We start from the raw sequence: 14,845 nt of genomic DNA, 5'->3' as shown, positions 1-14,845 counted from the left end.
AATTATATCCCGTTTGTTCCTCTTTTACTATTGGAGATCCGCGGCACCAGGCATGTGTGTTAGTCACTTATCTCTTTCCCATGTGTGTTCAGTTGTCAATTGGAGACGTCCGAGTGATGGCTTACAATTTTGCAGCCATTTTTTATTTTTTTTAATCAAGAAGAGAGAGCGGAGTTACACATGACTGCAAGATCTGACTACACAGGGTTTGTTTGTAGTCTGTAACCATGCATACGCATAGGTCGGCAGAGGAGCTGTATACACAAAATGGTAGGAGATCTTTAATCAAGACACTACAAGGTTGCTTCATTTTTTTAGATGCATTAGAAATAGAAAAGATTGGTTGCAAAAGTGAGCGGTAACATGACTGGGGTTTGGTAGGTTCTGGGAAAGTAGCAAATAAGATAGAGGCGCTACACACATTAAAACAATCTGCTTTAGGAGGGAGATTTTTGTTTTTGTTTTTTTTATTTATTGTTTGTTTTCTTTCTCTCTGAATGGGGTCGTTCTAAAGTTCCCTCCATAGTCCTTAACCGGAAGGCCTGCTGTACAGGGGAAAATTATGACCGTGACGCAGTGCTAAAGCAACTCTGCGGCCCCTTCATTCTTAGGATAGTTGGGGGTAATAGAGATCAAGCCACCACCAATCAGAAAGTGATGGCATATCCTAATGACTGTCATTACTTTCTCTGATAGGAATAACTTTTTAGGGTATAGTTGCCGTTTAATATCTTTTTTTCAGTGTTCTAGACATGGAAGGACAGTCTGGAGTTTGAACATGGGTCACAGCAGATCCCTCTGTGGCAGTGATATTAAGTGTCACAAACCCCTAAAATGCTCCTTTGGCCTTCCCTTGTACGGCCGGTGACTCTTGTTATTGTAGCATGATACAGGAATGAGACAAATGAGAAAGAGAAATGAAACCAGAAGAGAGGACAGTCAGGGTGAGTAGGTGCTCTGGAGCCAGACTCAGGACAGTAATAGAGAAAATATGCACTCTTGTAATGTGAGGTTTCAGTTAAACCCCCGAGAGCCGTCATGTCTCCGGTACTGGGCTCTTGTGCGCAATCCCTTGGCACTTTATAACCATTAATGGGTGAAGCTGTGTATAACCGTTCACTGTGAGCTGCAGACTGTCAGGGATTACTGGGAGTAGTAGTTCCTCAACATCGGGAAAACCGATGATGGCAGACCAATATGATGTTATACCTTGCATGGCTATTATAGCCAAGTGCAAGAAATAATTGCATCATTCGTACGACTACGATACCCTGGGCTGCAAAGCCGCTAGTAAATCTGTATTTGCTTTTGTGATTTAGCTATGAAGTCGCTGCAGAGAGAGAGAAATAAGCCCACAGAAGTGTTTGCGGTAGGTTCATTCTTACATCGCTAGTCTTACATCTGTTCCAAGGACTTCCTGTGGCTGTTGATAAAGTCACGTGATTGGAACGGCAGACAGTCTGCAATGTATTTGGACTGTCTCGTTTTTGCACCTCTATCCAAACCACTGACTAGCACTTCTGCTTTTAGCTCATGCAATGTTCTTCCATCTACATATTCCGCGTTGTCTTTTTTTTTTTATTCCTTTCACTGTCGCTGGTTTGTAAAAGCAAAAAGCACATACTATCCAGCTCAGAAGAGCGAAAGACGCCATGAAAAACCGATTCATATAACCCATGCAGGCTGCTCCCATGATGCCAGCCATCCTCACCAAGTATCTCACACACCGTCTCATCAGTGAGTGACCACACTTCTTTTTAGTAAATCTTGAAGGGGTGTTTCGGGACTCAAAAAATAATGGTCTGTCCTTAGGACCCCTACCAATTATCAGAAAGAAGCTCCAGTGGATGGGGCTGTGCCGCATGTACGGAAGAACTGCTGTGTCTGAATAAAACAATTAAGGGGCCACCGCGCTCGAGCGCATCGGGTTTCCAGATTTCAGACCACCACTGGTAGGCCACCAATGTTTTAGTCCCAGAAAACCTTTATTCCATTTAAGCAAATCCGTACAGATCGAATAAGTAGTATTAGGATGTTGCCAAATTTTTATTCAGCCATCTTAATTCTGTAGGATTTTCTAGTTTCAGGTTTCCTAGAAACAACCGCTCTTCCTGTAAAGTGACCATTCTTTCTGTACTACGTACTCTACTAGTTCTATCTGCTGTATAATGCACTGCCTCTCTATTCTGTACTGGCTTGTTTTAGGTGGGTGAGCGACCACTGCTCTCGGTTAAATGAACTCCATATCATTTCCTACTATTACATATCGAGTAGATGGGAGGGCCCGCTGCCATCTATAAATTAGGCACTACCATTATCTCAAATGCAAAAGGCACTTTGCATCTGAAGAAGAGGTAGTAAATGCACCCCTAGATCTTTGCTAGAAAAAGCAGATGAATACCAGACCAAGAGCTGAACACATGTGATAGCAAATAAAAGGGAAAAAAGGAGGCGTCAGATAGTTCTAAATTCCAAGAGCAACAGACAGCCGGCCAAGTGACACTGAGCTCCCACAAGATAAGGTTTCCCTCCATTATTAATGCCACGGTCAGCTTCACAAACATTGTCATCCTTGTTGTAATCATGTTGCAGAGTGGCAGTTTATTATTAGGACTAGCCACATCCTTATAAATAATGAACTGGGTCATGTATTATCTCCCCCGGCAATTACAGCAATGAGGCTTTTTATCTCTACCCCTGTTGACTTAAGCAACAATTAGGAGCAGACACCAGGCCGGTTCTCATGGCTTATTCTGTGCCTGACATCAAGCTCACATGAGTGGTAGCCATCCTGAATGATAGGGAGCAGGATCACATAGAGGTCATGCCGTCCACCACACTGTCTCCTTTGTTTAACCGATTTGAAGCCACCTGTTCTGTCCCATCTTCCCTTATTCCTGAAGCAATATTCAGGTATTTAAAGGGGTATTTATCATACAGTTCTCATCAGTGGGGGCTAACTTCTTGGATTCCTGACAATCCGGAGAACGAAGGCACCGATGTCCCTTCGAAATTTGCACAGCGGTTGACCAGGTGAGCCACTGTGCATGGAATTTCCCTACACAGCTGGCGCCCCTTTCATTCTAAGGATTGTGGGGGGCCGACTGCCAGAAACCACACCGAATTGGGTAGTGATGGCATATCCTAGCATAAATGCCATCACATTTACTATAGTGGGAAAACTAAAGTTAGCCATACACATTAGACAAAAGTTTATAAAAGTGGACGATTCGATCGTCGGTTATAAATTTAACCGAACGGTCGTTACAACTGACCAATGGCTGGCAGTAATTTTCTAAAAAGAAACAAAAAAAAAAACAGCCCGCCTGGGTTGGAAATTTTCATTTGAGTATTGGAAGAAGTTGAATGTGTATGGGTCACTAAGGCGACCACGAACGATAGTTTCATCGAACATGTAGGGCCACTTTGTATGAAATTTTCGCCCCACTGCTGTCTGAGGTGTACGACTACCTTTAAGAATAATGTGGTTGTCTGTGACATCATTAATCCTAAAGGAAAACTTCACCTAAAAACTTGAAATCTTATTTTATTTGGAGCTTCTATGGATTTCCAGCACCTGGAGATATAGTGATTGAAATCCTCTGCATGATCATAAGCCGGAGCCAGTATCTTTGGAAGCCATATTGGCTAATTCGAATTGATAGGCAGTGATAAAGTCCTGCCCGAAACCTGAACCTTAGGACAAGAGCTCTCGATTATCGGGCCTAACAGAATCAATCATGAAGCAGGTGTAAGACATGTTACTACTGTTCCTTGTCTTACATTTGGTCAATATGTCTAGCCAAGAGAACGGAGAGGGAAAAGGCAACAGGCACCCCCGGGCATACAACCAGAAAGTTTACATTTTCAGTTTGTTTTGTTATGTTGAGTAACTTACTAACAGCATGCTGATCTTTAGTTAATGTTTTCTTATACTCCAATCACATCCAAAGCTGCACTTAGAATTTACTTGCCTGCTGCTTGAAATCAGTCAACTCAAACACACCCTGATTATATAATGAAACGAAGTCTGATACATTGAGTGGTTTTCTGCGAGTCTACGCTTCAATAATAATGTTCTGTACAGATGATGATCCAGCAGGGGCTTGTTGGGAAATGTGAAGTTCGTGCTAAAAAAGGAGCGAGTTAAATTCTGAATGTAGATCTGGATGATAATGAAAGACCTGTGCTGTGAAATAAAAGCAAAATATCCTCAAAGTTTTTCACATTTATTTATAGATAATTAGATGTGAAGTGGGTTCAGAGGAAACCTCCAAGTTAACTATTATGGGGTTAGTTTTTAAAGGGGTTCCCCACATTGAAAAATCCCTACTTGTTAGAAGGGTCCCTTGACAATAATCTAATCACAAAGTGTCCAGCGATCAGCTGTTATCTGTGGGGAAACCTGACCGTAAGTGTTTAATTTCCCTGCAGTGCCACCACAGGTGAAATTAAGCATTACACAGTGCCCATTCATATCAATGCGATGTCTGTGCAATACAGGACAGGTCCTCCAGAGTGAGAGATGCTCCTTGTAGTCTCTCTTTACGCCAAGACATGAGGCTCCTGAACAGAGCACCCCCCCCCCCCTATGAATTTCCTAATAGGGTATATGAAAATGGGTTTTATAGACTAGACAATAACTTTAATGTCCTGGAAACTTTGGCTACTGTATTTACGGCCTTTCTGGTAAGAAAATTTGGGTAGGGGAATTACAAAGCCAACATTGAGGGTTTCAGTTACCACACCCTGAGATAAATTGCCATCATGAAATGTTACCTGTCCGACCAGGGATGATGTTCAGCAATTAAATGCACATTAATAAGGACATCCATCTCCATAGCTGTGCGCGCTCTACAACCAGCCCCTCATCACCTCACTTGTCTTCTTGTATAAAGAGGAGACGGACAGGGCTGCCCTTCACTCACCAACCACTTCAAACTGCTGGCAGGGCCACGGGAGGTTTCAGAGCTGCAGGTTACAGGGTCCGGCTTAGTGGATTGGCACAGGGTTAAAAGAGCCTTTCATTCTGTAACTACCCCTTCAAATCTGCCTGTGATCAGAAGTTATTAAGTTTTACCGTTTGACAGCGAGCATGAGGTGAGCTTAAATCTTGGCCACGAGCGAGTCCACATCAGTAGGACTGTGTAACCATACCTCTTAACTGTACTACATCAACATCAGCGGCCGTCATCAAGTTGACAAACGGTTTCCAGGCTGCGCTGTCAGTCTGGCTCTAAATGCCTGCTCTGTCTTTATTTCACGGACAGTGACATTCTTTGGGCTTCTGCTAAGAGAAATGTATATCTTATATACAATGGATTTTTTTTATGGACGACGTACTGAAATATTCTCACTTTTCTCAATATGGATGTCAGCGGAGGGGGAGCAGACTGACAGATTGACAGGCTGCTATATTATAAAGAAAGCAATGTTTTTGGAAACCGGGTCCTGTATCAAGAGGGTGGTTTGTGCAGTTGTCAACTGTTATGGGTGCCCAAATCTAAAAACAACTTTCTGAATAGTTATGCGCCATTTTGGCCTCTTATGTATGTCCACCATTTTTGGGTGAAGGTAACTAGTGTACGATGATTTATTTGTCACTGCCTAAACACAAGTGTACCTATTGTTACAGAATTATTTTTAGATTTATGTTCGATGTAGAGCCGCCAAACTTTAGGTCTTTTTCTATACCTCTGTATTTGGAAAATTTATATTTTCTCTCTCTGCCTTTTGAGTCGGTGGGTTCTACCTGGTGTGTCGCCAGTGCTGTTCTCAACACTCTGAGCCAATCAAAGATCTTATTTCTACTTCCCCTCCCCTATCACAGCATGCAGTCAGCATGTAAGAAACTGCAGCTGCATCCCCCTCCTCCCTGTCTATTAGTTACGATGATATTGTAGGCAGATTTATTGGAGACTGAGGAGTGTACAGCCAGGGAAAAGGTAATTCAAAGCTGCTGGAAGCTGAGGAAGATGCTATAACTGGTGGTCAGGCACTTGATCAATATTGTATAAGTGCATGTGCCATTTTCAGCTCCAGATTTACACCAATACACTGGTATTGGTGCTAGATGGAGAACTGCAGCATACATGTACTGTCTGACTAACTACAGGGTGTTGAATCCAAATTGTAATTATTGAGAATCATGACAAAGGATTATTCTTGAACATTATCGTTGAATTATCAGACAGTCATGTCAGTTACAGGTTCTTTCTATTTCCTTATATGAAACTTGTGAAAATCTAAAGATGGGTCTACACACATATTTCAGCTAAATATCCGGATCTAAACTGTAAACTAAACTGTAAGAAAAAATCTTGGAAAAATAAAACCCTATTGTCACTAGAATACTTCCTCCTACCAACCTCTATAATACTGCCTCCTATGTACAATTCTATAAATACTATAATACTGCCTCCTTTGGACAAGAATATAATTACAATAATACTGCCCCCTATGTACAAGAATATAACTACTATAATTCTGCCCCCTATGTACAAGATAAAAAACCACTATAATACTACCCTCTATCTACAAGAATATCACTACTATAATACTGCCCTCTATATACAAGAATATAACTACTATAATACTGCCCCTATGTACAAGAATATAACTACTATAATACTGTCCCTATGTACAAGAATATAACTACTAGAATACTGTCCCTATGTACAAGAATATAACTACTATAATACTGCTCCTATGTGCAAGAATATAACTACTATAATACTGCTCCCTATGTATAAAAATATAACTACTATAATACTGCCCCCTATGTACAAGAATATAACTACTATAATACTGCCTCCTATGTACAAGAATATAACCTCCTTAATACTGCCTCCTATGTACAAGAATATAACTACTATAATACTGCCCCTATGTATAACAATATAACTACTATAATACTGCCCCCTATGTACAAGAATATAACTACTATAATACTTCCCTCTATATACAAGAATATAACTACTATAATACTGACCCCTATGTACAAGAATATACCTACTGTAATACTACCCCCTATGTACAAGAATATAACTACTATAATACTGCCCCCTATGTATAAGAATATAACTACTATACTACTGCCCCCTATGTACAAGAATATAACTACTATAATACTGCCCCTATATACAAGAATATAACTACTATAATACTGCCCCTATATACAAGAATATAACTACTATAATACTGCTCCTATATACAAGAATATATCTACTATAATACTTCCCCTATATACAAGAATATAACTACTATAATACTGCTCCTATGTACAAGAATATAACTACTATAATACTTCTCCTATATACAAGAATATATCTACTATAATACTGCCCCTATATACAAGAATATAACTACTATAATACTGCTCCTATGTACAAGAATATAACTACTATAATACTGCTCCTATGTACAAGAATATAACTACTATAATACTGCTCCTATGTACAAGAATATAACTACTATAATACTGCTCCTATGTACAAGAATATAACTACTATAATACTTCTCCTATATACAAGAATATAACTACTATAATACTGCCCCTATATACAAGAATATAACTACTAATACTGTCCCCCATGTACAAGAATATAACTACTATAATACTGCCCCTATATACAAGAATATAACTACTATAATACTGCCCCCTATGTACAAGAATATGGACCTGAACGAGCACTAGTATATATATCTGGCTGATGTCATGCTGTAACATACATCTCTATGCAGACGCTTGGACAACTCTGACCCAGACAGTTATGAGAATTCTATAATCTTAGTGTCAGAATACACATGGGAGATGGAGGGACTGATAATCTCCATTTCCTGCATAGAGGAAGTCGGTGGTAAATTGTCTTTTCTCAGGCTAATGGTGATACTTTGAATTCCAACTCTGTGTATTATGAAAACTTAAAGGTCCTAAGAAAAATAAACCTCCATTATGTTTGATTCCCAAGGAAATGGCATTGTGACGCTGTGCTGAATGCTGGGTCTCATGTCTGGTGCACCATAAGAGACAATGGCGTGCTCTACAGAGACTAATCACTCAGCACTTGTATGATAGCGCCATTGTCTGTACTGGGAGTTTTCATTATCCGTCTATTGAATGACTTGTAGTGTTTGTATAGTAGGTGGTAAACATGTATATGGCATCTATGAGAGCAGACATTAACCAGTTCTGCCGCCTCTCTCCCATTCACTCATATTACACAAAGCTTTTTATACCCAACGTTTCCCGGCTTTCAGACCTCATTGAGTTTTTCTATTGTTTCTGTAATGTAAGAGCTGAGTACTCTGTGTTCTGGAGCGGACTACATGAGTGCATCCGAAACGGCTGGAGAGGGTTCAGATTTGAACATACAACTCCCCCCATCTGAGAAACAAGAAGAGCTCAATTTAAATACTGTACAGACCAGATTGTTCTCTAGAATGGGCCAGCAAACCCAAAACACAGGATTCTGAATGTAGCACATACTTAGATGATTGAAAAGTTTCCAAACATTGACTAAAGTGGAGATAATTCACATTTTGTTGAAGTTGTCCCAATATTTTTGCCCGACCCAACAATCAGGCTCTGTGGGGGGGATAGCAGCACAGTCGAGTTTCAGGTGGCGGCTCAAGATATTTAGCATGCATGCTTAGAGTTGTAGTTTCCAAACATCTGGGGAGCCACATGTTGGAGACCACTGCTCTATAGCATACACATTAGACTCCTGGGGTGGAAATACTGTAGTCTCACAAATGTCCATCCTTGGGTGGGGAATGGATTCTTAAAGAGGTTGTCCAGGATTCCAGAAATGTAGATTCTTTCTTTAAAAAATAGGTGCATACATGTCTACAGGTTGTGTGTGGTATTGCAGCTCAGCCCCATTCCCTTCAATGCATCTAAGCTGCAATACCAGACACAACCCATGGACAGGTGTGCCACTGATTTTGGAAGAAGGCAGTGATGTTTTTCTATTCCTGGACAATTGATAGCACTTCTTTAAAAGTAAATCTTTGCAGAAATGTGATGTCACTAATCCATGATAAAATATCAACCTGTCCCAATGGACCTGCTTTTAATGGAGAGTGGCCAATGCATGCGCAGTCACTACTGCTGCATAGGTTGGGCACCCTTATTCTTGGGATAGATGGGGTTTTGACCATTGGCATATATCCCTTCCCAACATCTGCCTTACAGGTACGTCATAGTCAGAGGGGTAAGTATGAATCTGGCTCATGACCTGAGCCTACTCCATACGCAGCAGGTGTAAGCTGTATATCCAATCTAACGGCCAACATTGGAGATAACTCCGATCCCAGTTGTTTTATCACTTAGATACCTCGGTCAAAGATACCTTGGTCAATATCGACTGTGGTATCTAAACTTCTAGCCCCGTCTGTAACCCGATCGCGCCCCCCACACAACGCATCGATGGGTTGTCATAGCAGTTCGTGGGCCTAGTGAATGCCCCCAAGTCTGCCATCTTAGAACTATCACAGTGTATTATCCAAGCGATGTATTAGATTACATGTTAAAGGCTTCTACTGGAACTAAAAAAATGAAATAACATTTTCAAGAATGTATAACAAAAAAAATTCACGTTAGAAAGAAAACCTTTTCCTATTTTATGTAAAATAATGTATACAATAAAAAATGAAACATAACTGGTATCGCTTCGACCAAAACTATCTGAAATGTTATTTATCCCGCATGGTGAATGGCGTAAAAAAAAAAAATGCTCGTTGGGTACCTTGCCTCCCCAAAAAATTGAGGTTGTATGTACACCAAATGGTACCGTTAAAAAATACAAGCCCTCATACAGCTTAATCGATGGTAAAATACACACATTATGGGTCTCAGAATTTGGCGACAGTTTTTTATTTTGTAAAACCGAAAGACTGTATAAATTTGGTCTAGAAACTCGTACTGACCTGCAGAATAAAGTTAACATTTTTACCGCACAATAGATGCTGTAAAATCAAAACCCAAAAAACACTGGTAGAAATTGCTGGTTGTTTTTTTTCCGTTCCTCCCACAAAAAATGTTTTAAATGTTTTTAAGTGAAAACTGGCTGCGGTGGGAAGGGGTTAAAAGAAAAATGAAAACCTCGTAACAGTGGTGCCCATAACGTCCACTGAATGATGAATGAATGTCAGTGGTGGTCCATCATGGCTGTGATGATGATTTTACATAAATGTGCTGTAATTGGCCAGTCGCAGTCATGTGACGTCACTATAATCTGTCAAACACAGGTCCAGCCAGGGGGAATTCATAAGACAATTTTGCAAAGTGTTTTTTGTTTTTCTTTGTTTTTTGTTTTTAAACCATTCTGGATTTTCATCCGAAACTTGAAGAACCCCTCTGGTGGACCCAGCTTATCAATGTATTATGGCCGGCATGTAATATTACAGCCACTGTAAGGTAAATTTATGACCAGGCTCAGTCCCATGAGTGCACTTTACAATAACCTGCCTTCTTTTCCCAATAGAAATTCCCCGAGCTAAAGTTCAAGTACGTAGAAGAGGAGCAGCCGGAGGAATTCTTCATCCCGTATGTCTGGTCCTTAGTCTACAACTCTGGCGTGGGACTGTACTGGAACCCGCAGGACATCCAGCTCTTCACTATGGACTCGGGTTGAGCGAGACTCGTACAGATAAAGCTTTGTGGGATATCTCTGCTGCACGGAGGGAGCATACGACCTTGAACCGCTCCACTCCACTCTGGTTGTCTTCAGACCCCCCTTCCCCTAATACAAGGAGTCACATCCTAAGGTTGTGCACAATGTCTGACTCTTATGCCACAACCAACCTAGCATCTTCATTTTTAAGTGTTTGTTTATATTTTTTCCTTATTATAATTAATCCTATGTTGCAACAAAAAACAATAACCTATTTTTATTTTGGCAGGAGAGGGGAGGTTTTAAATTTATAAATATATATATATAAGTTTGTGTTTTGATTGAATAAAGCTGTGAAAGTAACGGCATGTACATCACCGATGTATCCTACATATCTCTCAATGTGAGGGACACACTACTGTGTGATCCCTATGATAAATGTCGCACTTACAGGACAGAGGTGATGATAATTATTAATGATCTGACAATCTTCAACTAGAATCGTTATATCTGCCGTCATTCGTCTTGACCTATAGAAATGTATTCCGTGGCTCAGAACAGGTACTGGACTTCTTTCATACTGTTCAATGTGGGTACTATACAATAGCTTGGATTTCAACTTCAAAATATTAACATTTGGCCAATCTAGACACGCATGTTTATTCCGGGGCTGTCATATGCCTATTGCCAGTGTAGGGCCCCAAATTATAATCCATTTAGGGCCCTTCCTCCTGCTCTACCCCAATCCTGAGACCAGCAGCAGAATGCTCGAGGTAAGGGTTCAGTCACACATGGCAGATTTTGTTGCAGAAATTTTCTGCGCCTTAAAATTAGTTCTAGTCACCTGAATGTAGTGGTTTGGGCAGCAGGTGCAGGGAGTTTCATTCAGGTATGAAAATTTCAGCAAAAAAAATCTGCCACTTGTAGGTCTGGCGTGTAAGGCTACGTTCACACTGCATTTTTGAACTCCGTTTAACTTCTATGCCGGAAAAAGCTCCCGACGTATCCGTTAGGCTTTCGTCACAGTATTTGTTTAACGGATAGAATGTTTATCAGGTACATTGTGAGATTTTCATGACGTACTTGTTAAACGGATGCCATTATAGCCTATGGGTGATGGATGCCACTACTAGACATTAGTTTTATATATCTGTCACCAATAGACTATAATGGCATCTGTTAATGGATACGTCATGAAAAGCTTTTGAAAAACCCATGTTGTATCTCTTAAACAGATGCCTGTGACCCATACTATGCATCCATAGGCTAATATGGTATCCGTTTAACGTATATGGTTTTTTACAGAATTCCGCAGGATTGAATAGAGTAGTCTATTACGCTATTCCATATATTGGCTAAACGGTGGTCCAAAAAGACGCTCCTTTTGCCTCCGTCTGACTAATGGACCTCTTTGGACACGTTTAGGGTGTATGACAGGAGCTTTCCCGATGTACAGGCTAAATGTGGGGGGAAAGCAGGGTGAATGGACCCTAATTCTTCTACTGAACATACAGTAATGTGCAGTTAAGCAAATTCACCTAAAACAATAACAATATTGGCAGGCTATGTATATATATATATATATATATGTATATATATATATATGTGTGTGTGTGTATATATATATATATATATATATATATAATCTCTGAATTGGACGACTTGTAGAAATAAATTCATGTATTGCCTTTTATGAAGGGGTAAATACAGCTAAAAAGTGATCCTTAAAGTGGTTGTCCTGTTTTATGTAAATAAAATGGAATAATCGAATGAAAAGTTCTGCAAATTCTGAATATAATTAGTTTCACGTTTTCACCAAGGATGTAAACAATGTTTCCTCTCACTGACTGCAAGCACAGATTTTAATAAATGGTAAGCAATTCATACAAAATTATATTAGAAAACTGCATAAACTTTCATTACACAGCGTTTAAGCTTTTGTTTACAGAAAACCCTATTAATATAAAAGGGTTATAAACTAATCCCTTCTATGACTGTGACTCTCCAACAGAATTCTTGCTCTCAACGCTAATAGACAGTACCCAAACCATGCTACTGTAATATGAAAATTGAGGTTTCCAGTGACAGAATAGTTACAGAGGTGTTTAAGTTAATTCCAAAAAATGAATCCACTCAAATGGGGACCCTGAGAGGAAGGGAAAGCGTTGAGTTTTTCCACCAGTGACGAGTGATGGTTTTCCACCTGTGACATGCTTCATGTTTTAGCTGGATTTCTCTTTTTAACATGTGCACTAGTCCATAAAAATCCCAGATGATTATTGAAATAAACCTGAAAACTCCATTATAGATTACTCTTAGAAAATATATTCACAGGCCTAAGGCTAGGGGTCTCCAACCCGTGGTGCTCCTGCTGTTGCAAAATTACAAATCACAGCAAGGAAATTGGAACTTGAAGTTCTGCATAAGCTGGAAAACCACACGTAGAAAATCACTGCCTTCGGTGCTTTGTTTTGCAGGTCCCAAATATCCCTGCGCCTGCCTATAAAGGTACTCTTTCATATTTTCTTCTTGTAATCACACAGGCAGGGGGTCAATACTAAGTGCACTCTGTATATAAACCGTATTTATTTTGATATTTAGAAAATATAACCTAGCATGGATTTTTAGTCTGCAAAGTTTTCTATACCTTTCTTTCCCCCACTCTCTGTCCGGGTGGACCTCATACGATAAGATATGGGCACCATTTATTCATGATCCCCAGCTTTCAGCTTGAGAGGTACAGGTGCATGGTATAACCTCTAGTGTACAAGTAGGGTCAAATAAATTATAAACTCTCCTGATGTCACATTACCAGGTCCTGTCATCTGGGAATTCAGATAACTTTGTCAAATTATTTAAAATGAAAAAAAATGTTTACATTTTGAGAATTCAGAATCTTACAAAAGTGAAATATGAAGTACATCTTGAGAATTCTTTAATGTGAGTGATCATATATGCATAGGCTTTCAAAAGCTGCCAGTAGGTGGCACAATTTTTTTTTTTTAAATGGTTCATGTAGGTAGTGTTTCCAATGTTTTTGGAAAATCTTCTTGTAACAAACTGGATGGACCTCTTGGCTTTTTTTATTTTTTGTATTCTAAAGTTGTGTTAATTTTTTTGCATTTACCCAATGAGTGGTTTAAGGATAGAGAGATGTGTGACTGCCCATTGACGTTGGATTAGACATCTGTCTGTTTTCCTTAAATCTGTCCATTAGCGGTTTGGAGGGGGGGGGGAATGTTAATTACTGATCATTATATAAACTTAAGGTCACGCCCGACTATGGGCCAAGAAAGTCCAACGTGTCTTGCAGGTTATTATTGGTCATTTGGACAAAAGAATGTGCCCATGTAATGGCTGACATTTAGATAATTTGGGGCTAAAACCCTTACCGGCCAACTAAATCCTTGCCTTATGTAAAGCTCTTTCAAATGCCCCTTAAGGGCATGGAGGGGGGGACAAACTAAGAGCCTTGCCCAAAACATCTCCTAGCCTTAGAGTAGTGCACAGCATAGACGTTCAAGGATTTAATGGGTGCCTTGTCCTAAACTTTACAGGTCCCCTATCCGAGTTTAGCAGGGGCCTCCTAGCACTCATCATCTAGGTGGTGGACCCTCAGTTATGACAGGGGTTTGGGACTCAGGCCGTCAGGTGTGTGTATTCGTATTTTCAGTCTTCTCTTTTTTTATCTGTCTCTAAGGAGAGTGTCGTGCTGTGCTTGCCTTTTATTTGGCTTGATGTGTAAGCTGTTTGGTTACTGATTTGATAATTCTGCCCCTCAGCAAGCACAAATTCTCGAATGATAACTAGCGCCACCTATTAATAAAAAAAAACCTTGAGGTTGTGAACATGTTACACTATGGTTCAAATAAAATCACATTTCCAAAATCCAGCCTCTCTGTAGTATCATTTTTGTTTCTTTGGCCATTACAAAAACAAATATGGAATGCAATTCTTAAATATTGTGTGCACTGGGATGTCCATGCTGAGATTCGGCTGGTGTAGCTTTCTCGCACTGTTTCTGGTAACCATAAATTTATGATAAATCAATGGCTCCTCCAGTTATAGAAGTACAAGGCTAGCACCAAATGCAAAAGGGGTTCCCCAGTCTAAGGCTGTGTTCACATGTAGTGGATTTCTTGTCTGGATTTGCAGACAGAAAATCTGCAACGTATTACAGTAGCAACAAAGTGGATCAGATTTGAACAAATCTCATCCACATGCTGCGG

The 14,845-nt window shown here is 40.0% G+C and overlaps 1 protein-coding gene across 3 annotated transcripts in view; it reads left to right on the top strand.

The window, feature by feature from the left end:
* DYM (dymeclin) overlaps positions 1 to 14,504 on the top strand; it is a 343,122-nt gene extending 328,618 nt beyond the window's left edge. For all 3 annotated transcript variants that reach the window (XM_075840896.1, XM_075840904.1, XM_075840919.1), the window contains one exon: positions 10,488 to 14,504. In XM_075840896.1, coding sequence (XP_075697011.1) covers positions 10,488 to 10,637 — 150 coding nt within the window. In that variant the 3' untranslated portion in view covers positions 10,638 to 14,504. The remainder of the gene's footprint in view (positions 1 to 10,487) is intronic.
* The last annotated feature ends 341 nt before the right edge of the window (positions 14,505 to 14,845 follow it).

This window comes from Rhinoderma darwinii, chromosome 1 (assembly GCF_050947455.1).
Source record: "Rhinoderma darwinii isolate aRhiDar2 chromosome 1, aRhiDar2.hap1, whole genome shotgun sequence".
NCBI classification, from domain to species: Eukaryota; Metazoa; Chordata; class Amphibia; order Anura; family Rhinodermatidae; genus Rhinoderma; species Rhinoderma darwinii.
Note: the sequence above shows the minus strand (reverse complement) of the source record. Positions and strands in the feature narration are given on the sequence as shown.